Here is an 18,857-nt window from a genome sequence, read left to right as displayed (position 1 = left end):
GTCGGCATCGGGCCAATGCAGCCCCAGGTTTAGAGCAAAACGACTGATAACAGCTACGTCTGAGACGATGCTGTCACTTTAACTTGGAGCCAGAGTCTGAGGACACGCCGTGAAGAGCGAAGAGGCGGAGCTGTGACCAGTAATCACCATTAAAAGCTTCACATAAAAAAGCTGGTAGTAGTCCTTCAAAGCACCTGTTCAACAAAAGTGTAAAGCTGCTCCATCCACCGCTGTTTGCAGAAGTTACATTTAACTTGGTGAACTTGGTCTGATACAGACAGGCAGCATGCTGAACGCTGACGGCAGCGTCACAGGACCCTGCTGCAAACAGGGGCGGAGCTAAAGGGGGCCGTGGGGTGTCGGGGGTTTCCTAACATTTAGTTTTTCACATTAAAGTGAAATGAAATAAAATGTTAGATTGATAAAAATATGAATGAACATGGCTCAGTGTGGAGGCAAAGTTCATGCTGTCCTGTATCAGATGTTTGTGGCTGTTTACAAGAAACGTCGCTTTCATTTGAATGTCAAAGCAGGAAGCTGCAGGTGATTCAGGTCAAACCACTGCAGCACCTCTAACACTAACAGCTCTGTAATAACGTGTGGACCACTGCACTGAGGTGAGTCCACGGTCAGAGGCTGTAAGGTCTTCATAACCTTCAGCCTCCTGTACAGTGATGAGCTCTGAAACCTGACTGCAACTCCAGATTAACCATTGATCTGTTAGCTGTTTGATAACTGCTCTGTAAAGATGAACTGTCGCCATCACTGGGCTCCTGTGTGGACCGTTTCTATACGTGGCCGTTTTCAGCAAACGCCTTCTCTGTGGCATGTAAAATCTTTAACGTGTGTGCGGTTACTTTGTTTTAGAACAAGTGTCTGATTTGTCTTTTGCTCTGTCACAACCTTCTTCTTTGTCCCTCCAGGCTGTCAACTGTCTTATTGGAAACATAGTCTATGAACGACTTGCTGAGCACGGTCCCAGGCTGGGCCCTGTTACCAGGACAAACCCAATGGTCACCAGGTAGACCAGTTTAAAGAGTTGACTAATGAGGGGAAGGCAGAGTACAGCGAAGTGTGTTAATAACTCAGTACATTTACTAAAGCTTTAACAAAGACACGAGGCAGGTTAGCTGAACACTTCATAATGCTAAGCTATTATTATGGCCCATATAAGTACGTATTAGGGGTGGCGCTGGCTCAGAAGTCAGTGAGTGAACTCATTTGATCCTCACTGAATAGGATCCATCAAATGATCCGTTGTCTAACATGAAGTGCTTTGACACAAAGTGTCCACAGCTGCACTACGTTCACATCACCCGGGCAGCCATAATGCCATGTTTCCATCTTCCGGTCAGGTATTTCACCTTCCCCTATCAGGACATGACTCTGGACCAGGAAATGCAGCTGCTGGACCAGCCAGACAAGATGTGCCATTTCCTGGCCCACAACGGTTGGGTGATGGGCGACGATCCACTCAGGAACTTTGCTGAACCAGGTAAACAGGATGAGCCACACAAGGTGGTTTAAAAAAGACTAAATGTTGAATATGATGCTGCTTTAACCTGTCAGTGACTGTTGTTACTGCGAGCTGGGAGTAATAAAGTGACTGTATCAGTACTGAAGTGCTTCTGCTCCATAAAGGCTCCAACGTGTACATTCGTCGGGAGCTGATCGCCTGGGGTGACAGTGTCAAACTACGATACGGCAACACGCCTGACGACTGTCCCTACCTGTGGTATCACATGAAGAAATACACGCAAATCACAGCCAAGTATTTCCACGGAGTCCGTCTGGACAACTGCCATTCCACACCTTTACATGTTGCTGAGGTATCGTCACACCTCACCGTACATCACACCCTTCATGTCAAATGAAATTATTCTACGTTTAAATCCAGGACACGTGTAACACTTTAGCTCCATGTTGTAGTAAAGTTGTTCTTCAGGCTTACATGTTAGAAATATGTTTGATGTCTCACTGGGGCCGAACGTCACTGTTGAACTGTTCAGTTCTACAAACATGTCGAGTACACACGACATGTTTGTATTGGTCTCAAAGCATGAAAGTGTTTATTTATTTAAATGATGTGCCACAGTTTGAATAGACGGACATCTGTGATAACAGCAGAGAGGTCAGGTCGCTGTGTGGCCCTGTGCTGACCCGCCCTGTGGGAGGGGTCTGAATTTTTGGGGCTTTGTTACAGTATGCAGCCACCATATAAATAACCCAGGCAAATTATTATTGGATGTCCTGGCTGTCTTTGTTGTGTTTTGCAGAGGATGTTGGAAGGATAGCCACTTCTTAGCGTGTTAACTGTATTTCCAGACGTCACCGCGTCCTTCTGGAACTTGTTCTGGTTTCGGCTCCGTTTGAGAGCCGGCTTGTTCCACCTGCAAGTGTTGAAGTAATACTTTGATGTGGCCTCAGTGAGTCTAGTCCAGGTGCGAGCAAATGCTGCTGTCGCGCACCCTTCTGCTTCGATACGTATTATCAGCGAGATTGAGTGAAACAATCTCAGGACGTCTGTGCTACACTGTAACGGTCCTAACTGTAGTGACAAATATGATTAATGTTGAGTTCAAGCACGCTGTACAAAGAGAGGAGGCAGCGTCACTACAGCCGTGTTGTCCCGTGTGAGCGTGTCCCTGCTAACAGCAGCTCTCTCTCTCCTTGTCCGTGATGTTGCTGTTTGTCGTCCAGGCCATGTTAGACGCAGCCAGAGCGGTCAGACCCAATCTGTATGTGATAGCTGAACTCTTTACAGGCAGCGAGCTCCTTGACAATGTTTTTGTTAACCGGCTGGGAATTAGCAGTCTCATACGAGGTACAGCACTGATGTGTGACTGTCTTTCTTCTCTCCCCACTGCATTGTTCTGCATGTCTCCAAACACTCCACCTCTCCGTGTGTTCTTTGACTGCACGACTGCATCATTCTAACTGGCTGAGTCCCCTTCACTTTTATCCTCCTCCTCCTCTTCCTCCTTCAATCTTTCTTTCATGCATCCCCCCCCGCACTGGTTTGTCATGCTGTGGTTTGTTAGTTCATGCTGGATGTGGCCAGAACGGTGCGTCCTGACCTGTATGTGGTGGCTGAACTGTTCACCGGCAGCGAGGAGCTGGATAATGTCTTTGTTACCAAGCTAGGGATTACATCACTCATACGAGGTAAAGTACCGTGTCTATAACACACCTACAAATACAGCATGTTCATTAACTGCTGACTTCATTCATGTTTAAATATTTGTATCAATTCCACATCTTCAGAACAGCCACAAGTCAGCTTGAATAAATCCATATAAACACATTCAGACTCCTGAAACTGCTGAGAGCTCAGCTGTTCCAGGTGTGCCGCTCTCGTCACTGGCGATGAGCTGGGATTGTGCACAAAGTTTGGAGCCTGTGATGAAGTCAGAGCGTGCTGTGTAGATGATCCAAAATGAATTCTGAGCTCTTCTGGACATCCCAGCATCGAAGGGGCGATCAGCCACATTTCAGTCGTGCTAAACTCTGATTGTTGCGGCGCTGTTCCTGGAGCACGCCCAAAGCTTAAAGTAAAAACCAAAAATGTAACCTCAGGAATTATAACTAGATTTGTTTGGCATTCAGTGACATCTTTCAGTACTTGTAGTTGTGGTACTAAAAAACAACTTGTATAGGAAGTGGCTTTAATATGTAGTGAGGTCCAACGATGCAGTCTACACCAAACCCCGTCACAGCTGCACCTGTTGGAGGTCACAATAATAACTTTGTCCTGGTTTGCTTCCTTCCTGGTTCCATATTTTTTGCACATTTCTCACACTTCATGAAACAAATGTAAATGTTAGACAAAGATAACACAGGCAAACACAAAACGCAGGTGTTTATTATTCAGGTGTGTACACTGCAGGCCTGCGTGACTCTGTGCAGGTTACCAAAGTCACGGCTTTCATGGATTTTCATCCACAGCTGTGTGACCCACTGACAAACACAACTCTGTCAAATCCTGGAATCAAACCAGGTAAACTCCAACAACCCTGTGCAGTTATGATCAGAAATGTTGCTGGACCGGGTGAGGGCCTCCAGCTCGCACTGGAACGGTTCGCAGCCGAGTGTGAAGCAGCGGGAATGAGCATCAGCACCTCCAAATCTGAGGCCATGGTTCTCAGCTGGAAAAGGGTGGAGTGCCCACTCCGGGCCGGGGATGAGTTCCTGCCCCAACTGGAGGAGTTCAAGTATCTCGGGGTCTTGTTCGCGAGTGATGGGAGAAGGGAGCCGGAGATCGACAGACGGATTGGGGCTGCGGCTGCAGTGATGCGGACGCTGCACCGGTCCGTCGTGGTGAAGAGGGAGCTGAGTGTAAAAGCGAAGCTCTCAATTTACTGGTCGATCTACGCCCCTACCCTCACCTATTGCCACGAGCTGTGGGTAGTGACCGAAAGAACGAGATCGCAGATACAAGCAGCGGAAATGAGCTTCCTCCGAAGGGTGGCTGGCCTCTCCCTTAGAGATAGGGTGAGAAGTTCAGCCATCCAGGAGGGGCTCAGAGTAGAGCCGCTGCTGCTCCACATCGAAAGGAGCCAGCTGAGGTGGTTCGGGCATCTGACAAGGATGCCCCCTGGGCGCCTCCTGGGTGAGGTGTTCCGGGCATGTCCCACCGGGAGGAGGCCCCGGGGCAGACCCAGGACACGCTGGAGAGATTATATCTCTCGGCTGGCCTGGGAACGCCTTGGTGTTCCCCCGGATAAGCTGGAGGAGGTGGCTGGGGAGAGGGAGGTCTGGGCCTCTCTGCTTAGGCTGCTGCCCCCGCGACGCGGCCTCGGATAAAGCGGAAGAAGATGGATGGATGGATGTTGCTGGACCGTTTGCACAGATTCAACTTTTCATCCCCATCATGGTTCTGATGTCATTTGTACTCTGTTTAGATTCACATGGAAACAAATGTAACTGAGTGTGTGAGCTCACCTGTCAGTGATGCAGCATGGCGTGTGTCCACCTGTGTCTGCGAGCGCTTACTTTGGTTTTTCCCCCTTCACTCGATCATCAGAGGCGATGTCGGCTGGTGACAGCCACGAGGAGGGCCGCCTGGTGTATCGTTACGGCGGTGAGCCAGTAGGAGCTTTTGTTCAGCCCAGTCTCCGCCCACTGACGCCCTCCATTGCACACGCCATGTTTCTTGATGTAACCCATGACAACGAGTGTCCTATCCAGGTGGGTCTCTTGAGGTCAACTGACAGTGAGCTTGGAGTCGAGCTGTTGTATGATGGTTAATTGTCGGGTGTGTCGTTTACAGCTCCGCTCAGCCTTCGACGCTCTGCCCAGCTCTGCTATCGTGGCCATGGCGTGCTGCGCTACTGGCTCCACCCGTGGATACGATGAACTGGTGCCACATCAGGTTATTATATATTTATCTTCTTACTATCGTCTGACAGCATTTTGCTGAACACGACAGAACAAAGTCTCCAATAATGGGGCGTATTTGTAAAAATGTGCCTAACTGCTCATTAACACAAGCTCAGGCTCTTCCACAGCCTGTCTTTGGTCCTTTGGGGAGTTTTTGTGGACACAAATGGTCTTTAGAATCTAAAACAGCAGAAGCAAACTTAACATAACAGACATACATCATAAGTTCACTTTATAGTTTTGGATTTTTCCTTTTTTAATGCTGATGTTCCCGTGAATTTAGATTCACTGGATAAATCTGTCACATATATAATAAAATCCAAAATTTCAAGTCAACCCTCATTCCTTTATACTTCCAGTTTAAATAGTGCTAATTCACGAGGTAAATAAAGAAAATAAAAGTGTTACTTTGAGGCCCTGTGAGAGGCGCTGCAATAAGAGCACACACTGACTCCATGCTTACAGATCTCTGTGGTGAAGGAGGAGCGCTTCTATCCCAAGTGGAACCCGTCAGCAGTCCCATCCTCTCCTGGTGAAGTTAGCTCCTGTACCGGCATCATAGCTGGGAAACGGGCAGTAAACAAGCTGCACCAGGAGCTGGCTGCACAGGGATTCACACAGGTACACACACACACACACACACACACAGGAAGTGCTTTCTTTGCTAAAGCCGATGCTTTGATGCTAAACCTTTTGGTACAGTTTGTCCAACTCCTCCTGTCCAGGTGTACGTGGACCAGGTGGATGCAGACATCGTTGCAGTGACTCGTCACTGTCCCAGCACCCACCAGTCTGTGGTAACCGTGAGCAGGACCGCCTTCTGGGATCCCAAAACCCACCAGTACAGCACCAGTGTCCCGCCCATGTTCATTCCTGGTAGAACAACATCATTACTGTGGATTTTGAATCTTAGTGCAGCTGTGCACACCCACCACGTTTGGTTTTTTTTTATTAATTATTTTCATTGATTTATTTTTTTCGATTAGTCGGATCTGAATAATCTTATCATTGCATTTGGGAACAAGTGCGCTCCTCACTCAGATCAGGTACTGCTAGCAGATCCGGGTGCACGTTCATGCTTTGCAGCATCTCTTTATTCACGTTGCTGTGCACACTCGGCTGCAGCGCTGCTGCTGCAAGCCACACACATCAACAACAACATGATAGGACCCCGTTCAGTCTTGTAACCCAGCAAGGTGTGATTGCAGATTCCCCGCGGGTGCCTTCCCCTACCCTGCAGCGGCGCCGCCGACCACACCCCGCCACAGTACTAAATATGTGAAGAGATGCAGACGATAAAATCCTGGTTTAAAAACGCTGTCCTGGGTCTCAGATATGGTCCCACACTGATACACCTTCGACATCTGCATCAAACCATGAAATTCTCCCTGCTTCTCATGAGAACTGGATGAGCCCAGAGTCTCAGTCCTGTTTAGAGACATGAGCACCATAATTACTTGATACTGACTTTTACTTATTTATTGTTTTCAGTGTATTTTGAGGACACATTTTTTACATAAAGGCAGTGCGTATGGTGTGTGTGTGTGTGTTACCTGGCAAAGTCGGATCTGGAAAATTTGTCACAACATGTTAGGTGTGTAGTTTATCTTTAACGTGGATTCACAGTGCATGCTGCCACCTTTTCCCTCTCCCAGGGAAAATAGAGGAGGTGGTGCTGGAGGCAAGGATGGTGGAAAGGAGCGCCGGGAAATATAAGAAGGATGAGAACTACATCAACGGCATGCCAGGATACACAGTGGAAATGAAAGAGCACATCTCGGTGAGCGCATCGTGTTTAACACAGGTGTGTTTCTGAGCGTTAGTGGCAGACGGACGGTGTTAAACTGGTTCTGCTGTGTGCACAGCTGGATGAGAGTACAGTGATGAAGAAAGCTGGAGTGACGTCAAAAGGGCGTTCAGAGTTTGTGCACGAGATCACCTTCCAGAAGCTGACACCCGGCAGCATCATCGCCTTCAGGTAGCACACACACAAACGTCACGCATGATTGTGTGTTGTGGTCACTTTTCAGACTCACGTTTCTCTTTTCTCTCCTTTTCAGGGTCAGTTTGGATCCCAAAGCCCAGAAGCTGGTGGGACTGCTGAGGTACTATCTGTCCCAGTTCAGCCCAAAGTACAGGAGAGGCAGCGTAGCAGATGAAAACCCACCAGACGCACTGAAGAAGCCCCTGGCACAGTGAGCACACCACATACTCAACACAGGCCTTTTTGTGGTATGGATGAAATGGAACTGACAGAACGTGTCTCGCTAAGATAAGATGCAACGGTACGAGCTGCAGGGTACACTCTGAAAGGTGAAGCTAGTATATCAGACACACAGATAGTACTTCATTCTGTTAGCAGTACAGTCTTTTTGCTAGCACACACACAGACCCAAAGATTGAGCGCTTTTGTCGTCATAGCTTGATGGATATAATTGGATACCAGCTGTCATGAGCGATGGTGTAAAACCAGGACTTGTCAAACAGGTGTCAGTCACATCATTAGTAGGTTGCTGTACTCTGATCATCCATAAGTTAGTAGGAACATAAAATCATCAGGGAAATGTGACGGGATAGATGAACGCTGCTGTTTATGTTCGTGCTTTTAGCTTTAGGTGAGGTGCAGTCAGGAGTACTTTGAACGAGCAGCACAATGGAGACTGATGGCCTGTAGCAGCTTCTTATTGAAACTGTGTTTAACAGGCTCATGTCTAAGCTGACGCTGGCAGACATGAATGTCCTGCTGTTTTGCTGCGACACGGAGGAAAAAGAGGAAGGCGGAGGCTGTTACAGTATCCCAGGCTGGGAAACTCTCAAATACGCAGGACTTCAGGGTAACTTTATGTTCTTCAGTCCAGTCTGTACCTCATCTAGGATGGAGACGGTGTTTTGAAAAGAGACCAAATGAGTGTTACTAAAGTGTTGCTGTGTTTGCAGGTCTGATGTCTGTGTTTGCTGATGTTCGTCCCAACAACGACCTGGGCCATCCTTTGTGTGCCAACCTCAGAGACGGAGACTGGCTCATAGACTTCGTCGCCAATAGGCTGATGCACAGGGAGGGGCCGCTGGCAGAGGTGAGACTGGGACTGGTTTAAGGCTCCTGTTTGTGATGACCTCTTACCACCACAGGCCACCTCACACAGGCCGGCTTCTGGGTTTGAGTTTTCTGTGTGCAGTTTTCACATTCTTCCTGTTCCTGTTGGTCCCAGTACTTCAGAGACGGTTGGAGGGAATCGCCACTAATGTTCATTTAGATAACGATGAAGTACTGAGTGTGCTAAAGCAGCGGTCCCCAACCCCCGGGCCTCGGACCGGTACCAGGCCTCGGCCCGGTACCGGTCCGTGAGTCGTTTGGTACCGGGCCGCGAGAGTTGAGGCTCAGGTGTGAAATGTATGATTTTCAGGGTTTTTATCGGTTTCCAGCGTTATTTTGTTATCGTTTTTATCGTTTACTCGGTTTTCCTGGGTCTTTTCACGCGTGTTATGAATAAATCTTTTTTTCGGTACCGGTACTAGTTTTATTTTGTTGTATTTATCCGCGACACCTTAAAGGCCGGTCCGTGAAAATATTGTTGGGCATAAACCGGTCCGTGGCGCAAAAAAGGTTGGAGACCACTGTGCTAAAGGACTGGAGCAGCTGTTTGAGAACAAACATGACAGAAAACAATGAATGGATGAAATGTATTTGAGACTTTAATCACCGAATAAAAACAAGATGAAAATAAAGGAGGGTGTGTGGAAGTGAAACACCTATCTGCCATACTGTTTCTCATGAAACCCCATAAAGTCAGTACTGCAGAAGAAGAGAAGCGTGCATACAGACTCTCTGTAAACTGTGTCACTGGTAAAAACATGACAAACTTTATACTCTCCAACAATCCAATGATATTTAGTCGGCTAACACTAAAATAATTTAAAAGCCTAAGCTGACTAAAGCTCAATGAAATCCACATTAGCACTGGAGGAAACGTCTGCAACATGACCGACTCCTTAAATTGTGCTCCAAAAACCTAAGCTCACAGGCTGCTAGCTACAAAGCGCTAATCCTACAAAGTGCTAATGTGACCCAGCTGACTGAGACACAAGCTTAGATATTTCTGTCCCTGCCCTGGACCATAGTTGTTTGAGGCAGGTGCTGCTGAGTACTGAGCCTTCCTGCATCTCCTTCTTCTACTCGTTCTTCCTCAAACACGGCTGCTTGTTTCTGTCAGACACAAGTCTTCATCTTCGCAGCTCTGTGTGTCTGCAGGTGGGTCGCTGGTTGGCAGCCATGTTTAATCTCCTCAAACACATGCCCCGCTACCTCATCCCCTGCTACTTTGATGCCATCCTAGTTTCCACCTACACCACAGCCCTCGATGCCACCTACAAACTCATGTCCAGGTAGGCTGTGCTCGTGTCTGTCGACACAGCAGATCTTTGTTGTACTGAAATGTTAGTGTACAGCTCATCTTCATCTCTGTGTCCGGTTCGCTGCGGTCGAGCGATGACGCGTACCTGTCCTCCGTCTGAAAACAGCTTTGTCCAGAACGGCTCTACCTTTGTTCGTCACCTGGCGCTCGGTTCGGTTCAGATGTGCAGCGTTGGACGCTTTCCTGCTCTGCCTCCTGTTTCTGCTCAATTAGACGACGTCCCGTACCGCATCAGTCCAATCACGGGCCAGAAGGAGCAGTGCTGCGCCTCGCTGGCTGCAGGTAACAGTCACACACATCTGATGCTGTGTTTCCCGATGAAATCTTGTTTTAAGTCACGTCTCTTTGTCAGGTCTTCCTCATTTCTCTGCGGGGATTTTCCGTTGCTGGGGCAGAGACACCTTCATCGCTCTCAGGGGACTGCTGCTCCTCACTGGTAGACACGTCGAGGCTCGGTGCGTGGCCCGTGCACCTCATCTGATTCTCATGACACACGAGTGTATTAATTATATTAGATATCCTTACAAACTAAATTCCTTATCATGGTCTCCATAGCAACATCATCCTGGCCTTTGCAGGGACATTGCGCCACGGTTTGATCCCCAACCTGCTGGGGGAGGGTCGATGTGCCAGATACAACTGCAGGGACGCTGTGTGGTGGTGGCTGCAGTGCATCCAGGTGGGAGCTGCTGTGAAGTGAATTTCACAGGCGGACTTAAACTAGAAACAAGAGAGAGCAGAGTGAGGGGTGAGGGTACGGCGCAGGAAGGAGTGAGGGGTGAGGGGTGCGGCGCCGGAAGGAGTGAGGGGTGCGGCGCCGGAAGGAGTGAGGGGTGCGGCGCCGGAAGGAGTGAGGGGTGCGGCTGCGGCGCCGGAAGGAGTGAGGGGTGCGGCTGCGGCGCCGGAAGGAGTGAGGGGTGCGGCTGCGGCGCCGGAAGGAGTGAGGGGTGCGGCTGCGGCGCCGGAAGGAGTGAGGAGTGAGGGTGAGGCGCCAGGAGTGAGGGGTGAGGCGCCGGGAGTGAGGAGTGAGGGTGAGGCGCCGGGAGTGAGGAGTGAGGGTGCGGCGCCGGGAGTGAGGAGTGAGGGTGCGGCGCCGGGAGTGAGGAGTGAGGGTGCGGCGCCGGGAGTGAGGAGTGAGGGTGCGGCGCAGGAAGGAGTGAGGGTGCGGCGCAGGGAGTGAGGAGTTAAAAACTTCATGTGTGGAACAGTACTGAAAGCCCTTCAGTGAGACGGGGATCAATGATGCTAAACGTCAATGTTTAACTTTCAAGCTGCTCATTAAATCTGTGTTTACACAAACACCTTTGTACATACGTGCTTGTGTTCAGGACTACACTACCCAGGTTCCCAGAGGGCATGAAATCCTTGGCTGCCCTGTCACACGCATGTACCCCACTGATGACTGCGAGCCTTGTAAACCTGGAGAGGTGGTATGTACACACACACACACACACACACACACACACACACACACACACACACACACACACACACACACACACAGGGAGCTCACCCCTGGCCCTTCAGCCAGTATTAGTCTCTCTACATTACTACGCCATTCTTAAGGGAAACGGGCAGAGAAGGCTGAGCTGTGACAGGTGAGGTGAACATCAGTGGCACCAGGTCTTTTGGACTTTGTGGTCCAAGTTGTCCTCTGTAAGCACAGTCAGGCATGACACCAGTGACTGTGGCCCTGTGTACAACAGGATGCAGACTGTGTGTTCATGCAGCGTTCGTGTGGGATCATCATGACTGAGTGGAACAGAGAAATGTTCTTTAGGGTTACTTCGATGAGCTGTTCAGGCTGTGTTACAGGGATCGTACCAAATACTCACTTTGTGCTGTTTGACTGTATTTCTGGACGTTTCAATGAATCGCTGCACCTATTGTCCCTAAAATATGAAGAAATGAGGGGGTGGCTCAAGATTTTTGCACAGTACTGAAAATATTTGCCTTAAGTTCATTTTCAGGCGGCATGCTTATCTCAGGGCTTCACTAAACACTGCAAACAATTTAACAAAGCAGTCAGCACTCGTACACTGACATACTGTCATAGCTAGCTGGTGTGTAACCTTTGACCCAACAGGAGGCTAAACTACAAAGACCATGATCCTAACGAGCTGTTCCTCTTATTAATCAGAGCACTAATAGTACATTTAACAGGTGCACACCTGGACTGGTACACCTGCTCCTCCTGTGTTCCAGCAGCATCGGCGTCTCTTTAATGCGACTGCTGGCAGTCACCAAATACTGGAGTGGCCCACACGGGCCCACACAGATGCTGAGTGTTGTGTGTTTATGCCCAGAACGTGCTGTGTGTTCATACATGTGCAGGAGCAGCCTCTGTATGATGTGATCCATGAAGCTCTGCGGCGCCACTTGGAGGGCATTTCCTTCAGAGAGAGAAACGCTGGACCCAAAATAGACATGAAAATGAGAGATGAAGGTGTGTGTGTGTTAAATGAGTTGTGTATTCAGAGTACTTATACACATTTTAAGAAAGTAACTTCTAACAGCTGATAAGCCGATGACATCATCTGGTTTTACTAAGTTCTTACTACAAAGATTTTTCGGGCACTGCACCTCACTACTGAACCTTTTGCTCTTTGCAGGGTTCAGCGTCGTTGCTCGGGTCGACCCCGCCACAGGTTTTGTGAGCGGAGGAAACCGCTTTAACTGCGGCACATGGATGGACAAAATGGGAGAGAGTGAGAGAGCCAGGAACAAAGGCATGCCTGCTACTCCAAGGTAACACAAACTCCTCACGCTGTGCAGTAAGTGGCCCGCAGACTCCAGCTGCTCACATTCTACTGTCTCTACTGTTTTTACTGAAGTCAAATCATCAAAAAAGACTTAATCTGTGAATCGCTGAAGCCCTCCGTCAGGTTCAAAGTTGTACAAAGATTCAAACTTAATAAGTAACATATTAAACATGCTGAGACAGCAGCCCTCACAGAGTGCCACATCTGTGGTCGAACAGCAGAGTTTAGTGTTCGGGCTCCTCTGTGAAACTTTCCCAGGGTCCTCCCTGCTGCTGGTGTCCAGCTCTCTGTGGGGGTGGGGTGGGGTGGGGGTGCCACACTGCCTGCTAGTGTTGCTCGAACATTTAGTTTCTGGGTCTCATCATGGTGCACTCTGCTGGCTATTATGAAACACACACAGACACACACACAGACACACACAGGGGTTGGGAGGGTAATAATGTATCAGAATAAATAAACTGTCTAGTTTCTTCAGGCTTCAATCATCTAACACAATAAACAACAGCAAACAGGAGCAGAGGAAGCTGCTGAGATCATTTGGTGTTGTCCACAGGTGTAACCCACAGATCCACGGTTCTTCTAAATGTGGCACAATTCAAGCAGCATTGTTAGAACAACGATAATAACTGACAAACACAAATGTCCTCACTCTGTGTGCCAAGTTTGCTGTTAGAAAGATGCAAAAACACAGAAGTTTAATTGGCTCAGAGAACTTTATATTACGAGTTGAATTGACAACATCAGTGAATCAAAGGAAAGTCCAGGTTGGTACTGATATCGTGTCCTGTGCCTTTTGTGCAGAGATGGAGCAGCGGTGGAGATAGTTGGTCTGAGTAAGTCTGCAGTTCGCTGGGTGGTGGAACTTCACGCCAAGGGCCTGTTCCCATACGATGGAGTTACATTACACAGAGATGGTATGTGACAAACTCCACGGTTTCCACATAAACGAATTCCCCATCGTCATTCACCTAAAACCAAACCACCTTATTCCAGGTAAGGAAGTGTTCATCTCGTACTCCCAGTGGAACGAGCAGCTCAGCCAGTCCTTTGAAGCTGGCTTCTGGGTGTCCGGTGACCCATATGACCCCAATGAGAAGCACCCTGAGCTGGTGCACAAGAAAGGCATCTATAAGGACAGCTACGGCGCCTCCAGCCCCTGGTGTGACTACCAGCTCAGACCCAACTTCACTGTCGCCATGGTGGTGGTAAGCCAACCACAGCCAACGCCTCGCTGTGATCTTCAGTACTGTGTGAAAAACACTCAGTAATAACTACGTGTGTGTGTGCTCTAGGCTCCAGAGCTGTTCACGGTGGAGAGAGCCTGGAACGCTTTGGAGATAGCTGGGAAGAAACTGCTGGGACCACTGGGAATGAAAACACTCGATCCTGAGTAATACATTTAAGCTTCTAACTAAACGTCGCAGCACAAAGCGTGTTCAGTAACTGCAGTGAAAGACTTAAATGGCTCTTATTGTGTTGTCTCAGTGACCTGGTTTACTGTGGCGTCTATGATAACGCACTGGACAATGACAACTACAACGTGGCCAGAGGCTTCAACTACCACCAAGGACCGGTGAGTCCCACGTCTGTTACTGCAGATGGTTGAACGCAGTGCTGAACAGAACGCCAACCAGAAGAAATGTTTAAAAGTGAAGGAACCTTTAATAATCCATCAGATCTCCACTGGTAGAAAAGTCAGAGACATGGACTCTGGATAGAAAATCATCCACCTACAGGCTGCACTCAGAGGATTCACTGTCATATTTCGGATACATTACCTGTAACATGTCACACACTTTGTGTTTGTGCGTAGGAATGGCTGTGGCCAGTCGGGTACTTCCTGCGTGCTAAACTCTACTTTGCAAAGAAGCTGGGAGAAGACGCGTACACCAAAACGGTTACCTTAGTGAAAAATGTTCTGTCACAACATTACACTCACCTGGAGAGGTAGGCCGCTCTCCCCTGTACCTCTGATGAAACGACTGCCTTTTATTGCTTTTCTTTACTAACCTGTCCCTACCTGTCCACCTCCACCAGGTCTCCATGGAAGGGTCTGCCAGAACTGACCAATGAGAATGGCCAGCACTGTCCATTCAGCTGTGAGACCCAGGCCTGGTCTCTAGCCACTGTGCTGGAGGTCCTGTATGACCTGTAGACCTGTGCAGAGGGCCACCTGTTGCTCAGTTCATCACCAGCCAATCACAACACGTTCTGTGATTGCGTCCACTTTCCTGAGTGGATGCAGAGAGGGTCAGTGTGGATGGAATCACACTGTTTTCTTTTTTCGAGAGGGGGGTTCTGGTAGCATTTCCAAATAAATACTGCAGTGCTTAAAGTGTTTACTAACCAGCCTTGATTGCATTTGTTTGTAGTTAAGTTTGCAAGCTAAATAAAAGATAAGGTCCCAGCAGAAAGCTGATGTAGCTCATATTTCCTATGTTTCCCATATGACCTGAACGCAGCACATTTTAAAGTCCAGCCAGTCTTTAGACCGTAGCAGCTGCTAAGCTGATACTTGACAGTGTGGTGAATGTTAACGTGTGTGATCCTGCAGACATCCATACCAAAGACATGACCTTGGTATGGATGACGAGGTATTTGGTAGGCGCTGACTCACAGGGTTGGTGTTAAAACCATTATGAGCCACTGTGCATTCTGTCCCCATAGCAGTTATTTTAAATAAAAAGAGAAGATGTTTTTCTTTGTGGGTCATTGCTGTTCACCAAGGCTCATGTTTGCTACTGAAATCTACGTGCTTTTATCCTACATCTGTCACAGCGTCCTGTCTCCTGACCTGCAGCAGCACTGGTAGCGTGTTAATGTTGGTGTGAGTGTAGGTTAAGTTTAGCTCCTCTATGGAACAGAAAAACCCTCCAGCCTGTGCCTTTACACCTCTTTCATATAATACACTTCATATGATGCAGTTAGTATTTCTGTACCACCACTAAATATTCACACTCGGCAGGTAAGAAGTGAACAACAAAGGTGCTATTGAGATGCTGGTAATATCCAGTGTACACATAAAGAATTCAAGCTACAAATATCCTTAAAACTGTAATAATGAAAAATGACACAAAGTATTGAACAGTCCTGACACCAGCTGAAATCTCAGTAATTAGAAAGCATTTCAAATTAATTAATATCAGCTTGTTCAGGCTCATCAAATATATATAAAATTGAATTTAAGCTCTCTTGTTACCAAGGTGTCACACAACATATATCCAGTGTTGGGAAGGTTACTTTTAAAGTGTATTCCATTACAGATTACATGCCCCAAAATGTAGTTTGTAACGTATTCTGTTACGTTACTCAATGACAGTAACGTATTCTGAATACTCTGGATTACTTAATATATTATCGTGCTTTTTACAACTACATGAATGTACTATTGCTGTGTGATTTATTACTGAAGGTTACTCTCCATACCAACACCAACTAGATGTTTAAATCTTGATATAAATGAGTAACAGTAGGTGGACATTAGGTAAGGCTGCACTTTTTGCAGTGATCTCGTATAGAAAACTGTTTCACGCGTATATAAAACAGGTCCGCCGCTCCGAGCCGTAGTAAAGGGACGTCGTGTCGGACTCGTAGCTGAAAACTAGCTTTACTTTGTTGTCTGGGTCAAGTTTGCTAGCGAGAGAGAGAGAGAGGCGTTGAAAGGCTGCTGCAACAGGACTTATTGTTTCGGAGGAAAACACGAACACAGTGTGCAGTCGAGTCTTAATAGCTTACTTACAGCTGGGCTCGTCAGGCACTGTTTTTGCTGCAGTGGTTATTATATTTACATGCTTCCAGCTCCCGTTTCTGCTCGGTGACAACTCGTACTTTTCCTTTTTCTCCCTCCCTCCTCACAGACACATCACAGGTACGGCAGTCCATTCTCCCTGCAGCACGGACTACACTGCCCATCAGGCTACATGCTTTAGCGCTATGCCTTTAACACTCTGCCTGTTGCCTTCATATTAAATCATTTAAAAAATATATTTCTTCACGTCATTATGAGACGCGAGATTGAGACACAGGCATTAGAGCCTCTTAATCCATGTTTTATTTGGGTTTCCACTGGCGTGGAAACCAAAAATAAAGAGGGGACAGCTGAACATATCAAACAGGACAAGTCCGCCGTGTAATCCATTTATTTCAACAAAGTAACTGTATTCTGAATACCACCTATTGAACGGTAACTGTAACGGAATACAGTTACTCATATTTTGTATTTTAAATACATAACGGTGGTACATGTATTCCGTTACTCCCAACACTGCATATATAAGTTGGTTTATAACAGTTTGACCACAGTGCACATCTAAACAGAGGTCCACTGAATAAATGCTGGAACCCCAAGACTGTAACTGAAACGTATGTGTTGTTCACACAACGGCAGTGCTGAATAAACTGTTGACCTTAGTGCTCTCACCTCTGTGTATGTGTGGCTATGTACAGCTCTTCTCTTCAATTCAATGTTATTTATACAGCACCAAATCGCACCAAATCACAACAACAGTCGCCTCAAGGCACTTTATATTGTAAGGTAGACCCTAGATACAGAGAAAAACCCAACAATCATATGACCCCCTATGAACAAGCACTTTGGCGACAGTGGGAAGGAAAAACTCCCTTTTAACAGGAAGAAACCTCCAGAAGAACCAGGCTCAGGGAGGGGCGGAGCCATCTGCTGTGATTGGTTGGGGAGAGAGAAGGAAGACAGGCTAAAGACATGCTGTGGAAGAGAGACAGAGATTAATAACAGATATGATTCAGTGCAGAGAGGTCTGTTAACACATAGTGAGTGAAGAAGAAACACCCAGTGCATCATGGGAATCCCCAGCAGTCTACGTCTATTGCAGCATAACTAAGGGAGGATTCAGGTCACCTGGTCCAGCCCTAACTATATGCTTTAGCAAAAAGGAAAGTTTGAGCCTAATCTTGAAAGTAGAGATAGTGTCTGTCTCCTGAATCCAAACTGGAAGCTGGTTCCACAGAAGAGGGGCCTGAAAACTGAAGGCTCTGCCTCCCATTCTACTTTTAAATACTCTAGGAACAACAAGTAGGCCTGCAGTGTGAGAGCGAAGTGCTCTAATAGGGTGATATGGTACTACAAGGTCATTAAGATAAGATGGGGCCTGATTATTTAAGACCTTGTATGTGAGGAGCAGGATTTTAGATTCTGGATTTAACAGGGAGCCAATGAAGGGACATTGCAGACATAGAGGACAGTTACAAGTACCTGGGGATCCCACAGGCAAATGGGAACCATGAAGAGGTCGCTAGGAAAGCTCCAACCACCAAGTACCTGCAGAGGGTCAGGCAAGTCCTGAGGAGTCAGCTCAACGGTAAGAACAAGATCCGGGCTACCAACACCTACACCCTGCCCATGATCAGGAACACTGCTGGGATAATAAGTTGAGCAAAGGAGGAAATAGAAGCCACTGACATCAAGACTCCTGACCATGCATGGAGGGTTTCACCCCAAGTCCAGCACCCTGAGGCTGTATGCTAAGCGGAAGGAAGGAGGCCGGGAACTGGTGAGTGTCAGCACCACAGTCCAGGATGAGATAACGAACATCCACGAATACATCAGGAAGATGGCCCCAACTGACCGCGTGCTCAGTGAATACCTCAGGCAGCAGAAACCCAAGAAAGAGGAGGAACCATCATGGAAGGACAGGCCCCTGCATGTATGTACCACCGGCAGATAGAGGAGGTGGCTGATATCCAGAAATCCTACCAGTGGCTGGACAAAGCTGGACTGAAAGACAGCACAGAGGCACTAATCATGGCAGCACAAGAACAAGCACTGAGTACAAGATCCACAGAGGCTGGGGTCTATCACACCAGGCAAGACCCCAGGTGCAGGCTGTGTAAAGACCCTGAGACAATCCAGCACATAACAGCAGGGTGCAAGATGCTAGCAGGCAGGGCATACATGGAACGCCATAACCAAGTGGCCAGCATAGTGTACAGGAACATCTGTGCCGAGTATAACCTGGAAGTCCCGGGTCAAAATGGGAGACGCCCCCAAGGGTGGTGGAGAATGACCGAGCTAAGATCCTGTGGGACTTCCAGATACAGACGGACAAAATGGTGGTGGCTAACCAACCGGACATAGTGGTGGTAGACAAACAGAAGAAGACGGCCGTAGTGATCGATGTAGTGGTTCCCAATGACAGCAACATCAGGAAGAAGGAACACGAGAAGCTGGAGAAATACCAAGGGCTCAGCTGATCACACTCAGCTGTCCCGTCCTGAGGTTTTGATAAAGAGGGTACAGAGCGCTACACCCACTCAAAGTCCCTTAGTC

General features: G+C 47.9%; 1 protein-coding gene across 2 annotated transcripts in view; it reads left to right on the top strand.

Moving 5' to 3' along the window:
• Window positions 1-16,972, top strand: part of agla (amylo-alpha-1, 6-glucosidase, 4-alpha-glucanotransferase a) — a 31,102-nt gene extending 14,130 nt beyond the window's left edge. Inside the window, exons 10-35 of one of the 2 annotated variants that reach the window (XM_084913628.1) lie at window positions 924-1,021; window positions 1,356-1,495; window positions 1,642-1,829; window positions 3,042-3,165; window positions 5,024-5,187; window positions 5,270-5,371; window positions 5,845-6,000; window positions 6,105-6,255; window positions 7,035-7,159; window positions 7,245-7,357; window positions 7,440-7,574; window positions 8,083-8,213; window positions 8,317-8,453; window positions 9,629-9,762; window positions 9,898-10,073; window positions 10,144-10,246; window positions 10,347-10,470; window positions 11,120-11,218; window positions 12,126-12,237; window positions 12,404-12,539; window positions 13,355-13,467; window positions 13,547-13,758; window positions 13,846-13,943; window positions 14,039-14,126; window positions 14,367-14,500; window positions 14,591-16,972. In XM_084913628.1, the coding sequence (XP_084769754.1) occupies window positions 924-1,021; window positions 1,356-1,495; window positions 1,642-1,829; window positions 3,042-3,165; window positions 5,024-5,187; window positions 5,270-5,371; window positions 5,845-6,000; window positions 6,105-6,255; window positions 7,035-7,159; window positions 7,245-7,357; window positions 7,440-7,574; window positions 8,083-8,213; window positions 8,317-8,453; window positions 9,629-9,762; window positions 9,898-10,073; window positions 10,144-10,246; window positions 10,347-10,470; window positions 11,120-11,218; window positions 12,126-12,237; window positions 12,404-12,539; window positions 13,355-13,467; window positions 13,547-13,758; window positions 13,846-13,943; window positions 14,039-14,126; window positions 14,367-14,500; window positions 14,591-14,708 (3,411 nt within the window). In that variant the 3' untranslated portion in view covers window positions 14,709-16,972. Of the gene's footprint in view, window positions 1-923; window positions 1,022-1,355; window positions 1,496-1,641; window positions 1,830-3,041; window positions 3,166-5,023; window positions 5,188-5,269; window positions 5,372-5,844; window positions 6,001-6,104; window positions 6,256-7,034; window positions 7,160-7,244; window positions 7,358-7,439; window positions 7,575-8,082; window positions 8,214-8,316; window positions 8,454-9,628; window positions 9,763-9,897; window positions 10,074-10,143; window positions 10,247-10,346; window positions 10,471-11,119; window positions 11,222-12,125; window positions 12,238-12,403; window positions 12,540-13,354; window positions 13,468-13,546; window positions 13,759-13,845; window positions 13,944-14,038; window positions 14,127-14,366; window positions 14,501-14,590 lie in introns of both variants that reach the window. The other variant, XM_084913627.1, reaches the window with a different exon arrangement.
• The last annotated feature ends 1,885 nt before the right edge of the window (window positions 16,973-18,857 follow it).

Source organism: Perissodus microlepis, chromosome 18 (genome assembly GCF_051167445.1).
Source record: "Perissodus microlepis isolate ML-2025 ecotype Zambia chromosome 18, ASM5116744v1, whole genome shotgun sequence".
Taxonomy (NCBI): Eukaryota; Metazoa; Chordata; class Actinopteri; order Cichliformes; family Cichlidae; genus Perissodus; species Perissodus microlepis.
The sequence above is the reverse complement of the archived record's forward strand: the minus strand, read 5'-3'. Positions and strand labels throughout refer to the sequence as shown.